The 9,284-nt window shown below is 28.0% G+C and overlaps 1 protein-coding gene across 1 annotated transcript in view; it reads left to right on the top strand.

Moving 5' to 3' along the window:
- The window catches only part of LOC107450919 (NGFI-A-binding protein homolog), a gene marked incomplete at its 3' end in the record, with an annotated part of 240,314 nt that overhangs the window by 117,859 nt on the left and 113,171 nt on the right, over positions 1-9,284 (top strand). Inside the window, 1 exon segment of the mRNA XM_071187826.1 lies at positions 8,208-8,276. Within this exon segment, the coding sequence (XP_071043927.1) occupies positions 8,208-8,276 (69 nt within the window).

Consider the following 9,284-nt stretch of genomic DNA (forward strand, 5'->3'; position numbering starts at 1 on the left):
CGCTAGGGTTTAAAAGGAAAAAAAAAGTCCCTTCAATTAAGTGCAAGCGGAGCGTACAGACCCGATAATGTTCGTTGGTATGATTTATTTGAGTTTTTAAGAAACTTCTTTTAAAATAAATTTCTAAATGCGATTTCTAGGTTGGCAATTTCCTTTTAAGCCTTGCTCCTCTCTGTAATCATAATTTTGTTGGATCGATTTCTCCTTAAAGTTAACTCTACGAATTAGTTAATTTGATACTGTTTAATTTTTCATTTCACTTATACTTGAAAAGGGACTCGGGGGTTAACATATTTCTAGACATATATTTTTATTAATGGGAACGTTTGCTTGGTGATTCGCAATATATATGCATTTACAAGTTAATTTAAAAAATTTATAAAACAAGTATAATTTGTTACGCTTTTAAATAATTTAATAAGACTCTTAAAGAAGTATAATTTAATGTGATTTAGTTTTGTCAAATGCTACATTACGAACGCAAAAACATACCTGGAATAAACTTTTTTTAATACTGCTCTCTCATCTAGTTTATTTTGTTGTGTCTGAGATCGTTTGTTTGTTAGATTTTATGAATGTTTTACTAGCATATTTTTGTTTGAGATCGTGAAAAAGAAAATTGTTTTGAGTTCAGGAGTTAATACCTGTATACCAAAATTCCACTTCCAAAGAGTTATCTTAAAATTTTTGTTATTTTTATTAGTACTTAAAAAATATTCTTTCATGGTAAAAGAAAAAAGATTGTTTTAACTGGTTATTCTTAACAAATATTAATTTTATTGCGATATCAAGATAAAATAAATTTTTTTATGTTCGGAATTATTTTATTGATGTTATCTTTTTATAATTTTTTTTTATTATTTTTCGTCGTTTGTCCGATTTCAAATAAGTACTACTATTTTCTGATTAATGTTGATTTTAAAAATGTCTTTTTCATTAAAAAAAAAATTTCCAAATTTTCCTATGTGTATAATAATAAGTAAGCTTCTTTTCTCGCGTGCTTAAAACATGACTTTTTTACTTCCTTTCCATGGAAAATCTTTGAAGCATGTATTTTAGTATTTGCTTTAGATGAAATATTTAACGCTTGTGTATTACTTTTTTGTCCTGCTAATTGAGTGGCATTTTAATATGTTTACTAATATTGAAATTGGGATGAAAAAAATGATTTTTTTTCACCTTTTATGTTCTTTTCCTTTTTGAGAAATATTTGAAATAAGCGAGTGATGCTTGTTTTCCGTCGCTATTGGAGTAAAAAATAAAAATTCGTGAAATTGTTAAATGTTTGGAAAACGTTTTTAAGTTTGAAAATGAGAAAATTTCGTACACATGTGAAATAAATTGCAGTCGTTTCATTATCTTAAAAAAAGGAAGCATATATTTTGTAACAAGCAAGTATTATATTTTTAAATTCTGAGCTCAATTTAATTAAGCTTATTGAGGGAACATTATTTAAAACTGGCTTTCCTGCCATAGCCGCATACATATAGTTGTATGTACCTGAATTTTTCCCTGTTCAGGCGTTCATTAATTTGAATATTATTAAAAAGAAAAAAAATATTTTTTTGCAATTCGTGTTTTTTGTAAATAAAATATGTAAAATATTACTCTAAGCCTCCGAAGTCCTCCCCTCCCTCTCTCATTTACCAAAGGTTTTTTTTTCTACCCCCCAGTCGCTCCCAGCCCCTAAGATGTTTTGTAAAATTACTTTATTTATTTTTTTATCATTGGTCGAATGATTGCTTTAAGCCACGAAAGTTTTTTTAATCGTTCCAATTGTATGTCTGATCTCTGTCATAGTCAGAGAACCATTCATATATTGTATTAAGTCGTCCAATTTTAGAAATATTTTGAATTGAAAATAACATAATAAATATTTCAATTAAGCGTAATTTTGCTTCATGAGTTTTATTTTTATTGAGCTTATTTCACGCATTAAAACAACAAATATTAATTCCGATTGCATGCCACCTATGTGTAAGCTTTATACGAACGTAAATGATTAATGCTGATTATAATCTTAATGTTACTTAAGTCTTTTTTTGGATTTTTAATTTTCCTATAGTAATATTTCAATTATAAAAACAATTTATATAATTAGATTGTATTAAGAATAATCTCCGATTTTGTTATTTATTTATTTTTTTACATTTATTTTTCATTTGCAATTGTTATAAAGTTTAAATCTTAGGACTATGAATTTTTTTTAAATGTTTGACTAATATACTTTTAAACGCTTACTTTTTTTTTAAAAAAATATTATTTTTACTATGCCGACTTTTTAGTGCCTTTGCATAATTTGTATTTTTCATTATGTTTTCTTATCTTCTTCTTAGGCCCTACAGCCGGTTACCGGCCATGGTTGTCTCGGTTAGTTAACCCCATCTAGATCAATTCGATGCTATATTTCTCCATCTATTAACTCCCAAATCATTTAACCACTTCTTTACTCTATCTCACCATCTTGTTCCAGCTCTTTGTCTTTCCTTCTGATGTTTGGAAGGTTATTTTATTAGCAGGATGTTCATCGCTATATCGAAATGCATGTCCTTGTCAACTTATTTGAGAAACCTTTATTATTTTTACTGTGTTAGATTCTTTGTATTTTGATTGTGATTCATGGCTGTAACGAATTCTCCAGGTTCCGTTTTCTCTTACTGCACAAAAAAAATATTATTAATATTTTTCTCCCGTAAGTCATCAGTTTCTCTTCATCTTCTTTGTCAATTGCTCAGCAAGCGCTGCCATATAAAACTATTTGTCTCATTCGTGTCTTGTACAACTGTATTTTTGTTTCACAACTTATTTGTATTTAGATTTGAACTGGTTTCTCATTCCATGATAACATCTGTTAGTTATGTTGATTCTATTTTTGATTTCAATTTTTATGCCATCATTATTGTTTACTGTTGTACCTAAATATTTAAATTAAGCCGCTTGTTCAAACTCTTATTCATTAATTTTCAGTGGTTGCAGATGTTTTCCAATAAAACTCTGAATTTAATCTGCTTTTAGTTATATAAGCAAATAATGTAGATTTAATTCCATTGGTTCCTAGTTGGAATATAAATTTACTTTTTCATTTAACCCAATTCAACAAACCATAACCATTTATTATAATGACCCTTAGATACGCCCTTTTCTTTATTTTCTTTCAACTTTTTATGAATTTGGGCAAAGAGATATATGCAATCATTATGTGCAAACGGAAAACATCTATTTACACGGGCGTCATTTTTATCACCTATTGTGATTGTATGCTATGACGTATAATTTTAAGTATATGCTTCATTTTAAATCACATAGAATAGTTTTTCTTTTCTTTCCAAAATATATTTAAAAAATAAGGTTTTCTGTAATTTTAAACTGAACTTATGATTTTTAACAGTTGTCTTCACTTAATCAAATTCATTTCAATGAACTTAAATAATCTTATTTAAATAAGCTTTTCGATTGTTCATATTTAATAAAAGTTATTTCCTTTTGTTAAACTTCAAAAAAATCTTTAACTATTCAAAGTCACGGTAGTTGAAGGTGTAATATTTTACTTAAAAGTTGGATATATAAAGTATGATTAATGGGCAAAAGGTGGTATAGTAATAAGTAACATTTTTAAATTGTTAGAGTTTTGGAGGAAAAGCATAACGATTTCCAATTAGACAATAAGTTATTGATGTGTATTGTGCTGTTATCTAAAAGAATTTTTAAAGCACCTATCTGGAAACAACACCAAAGAATGGTTTAAGGAAAAAATTTAATCTTTGGAAAAGGTGTTGCTTATCACTGTATTGCCCAATGCCTTCAGATATATTTTGTTAAAGGCTCAATGCTTTAATAGTTTTCGAAATCGCTTATATCGATATTAATGATTTTTAACTTTTAATATCTTTAAAGAAATTCACAAATTCGAAGGGGGAAAAAAACATTTAGATAAATAAAAATACTAATACAATTTTAGATAAAGTACTTGCTCCAAAGTAATGTAGGTATATCGCTTGACAGGAATTAATTTCGATTTTAACAATGTTTACATTGATTAAATCGCGAGTGACATTTCTCAAAATTAATTGCTGCTGCTGTTAATGTTAAAATTAAAAATAATTGGCAAATTTAAATCCGCCGAATAATAAAAATTTAAGCAGAATAAATGCTTGAAAAAAATAGAATTCTGACATTTGTTTTCGCTTAATTACCAAAAAAAAAAGCTGATTTTTTCCATTGGAAGGTGTTTTATAGGATTATGTTCATACTCGCTATATTTTTATAGATTTGCTTCTCCAGCCTTTCACTCTCTCTAGTTAAAAACCCTTTCAGAACCAGTTTTTTCTTCTACAATAAAAAAGACAAATTACGACTTGGATAGATCAAATAAGGTAAAGATAACAATATTCTGCAAAAATAAAATAATCAATTATTTGGACTATTGATGGGGTGGGGGTGGGGCTGGGACATATGTGTCTAGCCGGGGTTGTTTAGACTGGACACATGTCTATTGGTGACATATATATCCCGGTGCGGCCGAAAGGGTTAAAATGTTAATTTTATCAACTGTTGATGTCTATTTGGAAATGTCCGCAGCTGATCACTTTTTTAGTATCTGACAACAATCTGATTGCCTAAGTACACATTTTGAATGCATATTATGCTCTTTAAATGCATGTCTTATTTATCATAAGTTTTAATCATTGCCTAATTTTTTTTATATATATACTAATTCCATCTAACTCAAGCATTTATGTGTGTAAACATCATAACTACTATTTGACCAAGTGGACGATTTTTTTAAAGGATTAAAAATTGAATAATAAAACTATAAAGAAAATTGATATGATTAATTGTAATTTATAAAAATCTAACTTATTTACTCGGAGGCATTATCTATCATGTATTAAATACTTTTTTATTGTAATAAAATGAAAATCATTCTGGTTTTTTAATTTCTAAACTTTTTAATTTTTTATTGACATATTTAAACAATTTTACTTTTTAAAACTTATACTGTTGAAATTATTTATTTACCCAGACTTTTATATATATATATATATATATATATANTATATATATATAAAACGATAAAATTCCACTAAACTAATTTTATTCAAACGTTCCAAACAATATTTAAACCTGGAGCTTGGGGTTCAACAATCGACATTTTATCATCAAGATTTAAATATTAACACTAATCAATCAAGTATAAATTCTTCAAGATGCTATACCTTAGACGATAGGGGGTTTTTGACCTCCTACAGTACTTTGCAAAAAGAACCCCCCTCACCTGCCACCCGTTTTCTAACCCCGACTGTTTCCTGCTTGGAACCCTTTACTATTTATCCTATCCAAAAAAAAAAATATTTGATGGCTTTGAACTTTAGTCGAAAGTTGAACTGAAATGGATGTTGCTCAAGAAGATATGAATATCTTACATGCTCAATACGGACCTCGACCTTTGAACTTTCCTTGCAATTTATTTATTTTCTCTAAGAGCATGCAATATTTATTTTTTAAAAATTCCATCTTGTTATTAAGCAATTTTAAAAAAAAATTCTTACTTCCAGTAATATGCAAATAATTTTCGCTTGTTAATTAGTTATTTATTATTTTATTTATTTTTCGTTTCTTGAATATATGACGTAAATGTTCGTGGTGAAATATTTTAATACCGTAATTTAAGCCAATTTACAATTCATATTTTATCAAATTAAAAATTTCATAAATTGTCATCCGAAATTATGCTATTAAAGGAAAAATCCTGTATGCTTTTTTTTTTTCATTTACTAAATATTTATATTCTTATAACCTTTTAGCCAAATGCTGTTTTATGGTTATATTTTTTTCTAAAAAAATTTTTTAAGGCGATTTGTTATTTAATTTCACTCTATTTACTAAGATCACATGAACACTCTAAATCAGATTCCTAACCTGTAGTTCGCGAAATATTAAAATTACGGCATACGGAAAAAAAACAAAAAAAACATTCAAATTTCTTATTTAATGGTGTATGGCAGTGTTTCCCAAAGTGTGGTACGCGTACCCCCAGGGGTGCGGGAACAGTTCAGCGGGGGTACGCTTTCGTATTCGAAATATTTTAACAACAAACGAAAAAATTTCAAAAAATTTTATTTCAAAACAAAGCTAGCCACGAAAATTTACGATTACGTATTTTTGTATTGGCTATTTTTTGCTGAGTTAACAGTTAACAATCAGTGGTGTCAGCAGCCAGTTATGCAAATTTTTTTTATCACAGCAAAAACAATATCATCCTTTTCACTGATGCAAATAAATTTATTAACAAAAGTTTGTTACAAAAAAGAAAAATAAACATATTTTTAAAAAAATACATTCATTTTTTTATTAGTGGTACACAGCGCTACGAAAAATTTAGATAGCGTACACAAAAGTCATAAGTTTGGGAAAAACTGGTGTATGGTACGATCAACGTGCCTTGTAAATGCTTAAAAATAAGCTTCGTAAATAATATAATTAAATGAAATTATTTCTTTATTAAATATATTCCATGAAGAATTAGGAAACTTCACGTAAATGGCTGCCACCTACTGAGTTTTACATCAGAAACTTTCGAAAATACTATTTTTCCTATTTTTATATTCCATGCATTATTTTACTCATTATTGTATTTTTACTTTTTTTATAAGTATGTAAAAAAAAAAAAAAAAAAAAAAAANAAAAAAAAAAAAAAAAAAAAAAAAAAAAAAAAGCCAATACAACTGTAATATTCACCTTATTTAATTAAGTCAGTTGGCCTAGACCCATACAGATTTTCATACATTTTAGTGTTTGTGGTTCGCCATTATTTGGCAAGGCAGCCAGTGGTCCTCATGTATGTAAAGGTTGGAAATTACTGCTCTAAATAATGTTATTTAGAAATCTATGTATCAACCAATTAATATCTTTTAATAAATCTACTTGAGATTTATATCAAAGATAATGTCATGAAAATTTTTTGACTCATTTTTCGACGCTAGTTATTGTAGATAGTTAACTACATTTATACCAATATTAACTTATAACAATGTAAAAAGAAAAAAATATTTTTCTTAGAATTTTAATTTTTTGTGTGCTGCTATTTAGAAAATTCAGATGAATATATTTAAGGATTCAAAGTGGGAAATGTAATTTTTGTTTATGCTCTTTTGTCCGGGCAATTAACATGTCAGTTACACTTGGTGTGTGTTTGTTGACTGACAGTTAACATGTTTACCAAACACGCATTGCAGATCAGTCGTAACATTTTATGCCTCAGGAGGGAGGGAGGGGTAGGTATTCTGCATTTAGATAACATTAAGTTGAACTTCAATCCAATGATGATAACTTTTTTCAGCTAACTTGCTTAATTTTTTCATTATAAATATAATTCGAATTGGATCCTCAAATTCGAAGTTCATCAGGTTGCAGTTCGTTTTTCTTTCATACTTTAAAAAATGACCATTTATGCATGTTAATAGTAATTTAATTTATTCAAATGATTGTTCTAGGTTTAATTATTAAGAGATAAATTCTGAAAAGCTTTCGCGTTTGATAAGGAAAACTTTCATCTCATAAGTGACTGGCGATTGACGTTTTGGATACTCTTTTTTTTTTTCTTATTATTTTCTATACTGTTCATATATTCTTCCCTGTATCAACTGCTTAAGTATTTTCTTAAGCTAGCATTCTACTGTTATTTATAGTATTACCCAATTGTATTAATTTGCATAGATTTGAAACTAAATATCTTGATGTACTTTAAGTTTGAATAAAATAATTTTTTAACCTTTTTTTTAATATAAGTATCTATTTAGCTGAAAAACTTAGCGATGTATTGTAACTATTCTTGATATTCCACCAAGATTGCTCTCTTATTTATTTAATATGTATGTTTAGTATATTTTTGTGTTTTTTATCCGCTTCTTTAAATAGAGAGTGCATAGTGACTTTATTTACATTTATTATTATAACTATCATTACAGTTCATTAGTTAAGTTTTAAAACGAAAAATAAGTTATTTAATAGCTTTTTGTAGAGCATATTACAAACTATTACTTAATACAATGTTTTTTTCTAAAATTGTTTATTCCATTTTTTTTTATAAGCTAAAATTTTTTTTCTCTTTAATGAAATTTGTCGACCAATTTTTTTTATTATAAATTACTATTCATATAGATTTTTATTACTTTGATTGGCCTCTGAAAATTCTCTAAATTTTTTAGTGAATGGAACCCCAAAGAAAACTTCAAAATCGTTTGGAGAGAATCATAAACTAAGAAAAAGGAAAATAAGTATGACTTTTTTAAAATATGAGTAATTTTTTAAATTTTTCCCTAAAAAATATTTTTTATAATTTCTGTTTGTTACCGTTACAAAAATTTTATTTGAGAACTCTAAATATTGCAATTGTTTTGGTAAAAAAAAATTTTTACAAATTATTTATGACATATCATTTAAATTTTAAAAAAATTATCATAATATTGTGACTCCCATACCCATTTATTTCTGGAAATCGTGACGCAATATTTTAAATTCTTTTAATTTCACGACAAAAATTGTTATTATTAAGTCGCCTTTAAGTTGTAACATATATGTAAGCGACTGTTTATTTTGTGACTTATGTGTCGGGTATCCTCATTAACTAGGAGCTTAAGATTAATTTACGTGATTGGCTTAGGTGGCGTAAATTTTAATTTTCATCTAATTTGCAATGTTAAAAAGATGCAAATGAAAATATCTCGTTAGCGCGAGGCTTTAAAATAGCGCCCTCTAGTGAAGCACACGGTGACGAGGTTAAGTTACGGAGTCGAAAGCTTTAGCAGACGCACGAGGTTGGCGTAAAGAGTGACAACATAGAATCACGCTCCTCAAAATCGTGGCTTTTTCTTGTTTAACCCTTCCCTCCCTGAGCTCTGTACCGTTACTAGCATCCGATCCAGCATTCAACGGACTGTGATGCTTCATGTTCCGTTCTCTATGCTGATTTATTTCGACAAATATTTAATAAAATCACTCGATCAGTGTGTGTTGTATACATGTAAACGAAATTTAAATTCGATGACTTCTTCAATCAACATCAGCTGATCTGAGCTGTCTTCACTGGGGTGTCCGGTTGTGTATTTACTTGACTGGTTCCTGATGTCAACTGGACGATGTGCCCTGCCTGTGGACGTGTTAAATGGACATTGTCGGTTATTTGTCAGTACTTTAGTGGACGTAAATATGACAACTGTGCTTCCGACAAAGTAGGGTTAGTGGAAAAACTATTACCAGACGGATAGTACTTTGTTTACCGTCGT

The sequence above is a fragment of the Parasteatoda tepidariorum genome, chromosome X1 (assembly GCF_043381705.1).
Source record: "Parasteatoda tepidariorum isolate YZ-2023 chromosome X1, CAS_Ptep_4.0, whole genome shotgun sequence".
Classification (NCBI taxonomy): Eukaryota; Metazoa; Arthropoda; class Arachnida; order Araneae; family Theridiidae; genus Parasteatoda; species Parasteatoda tepidariorum.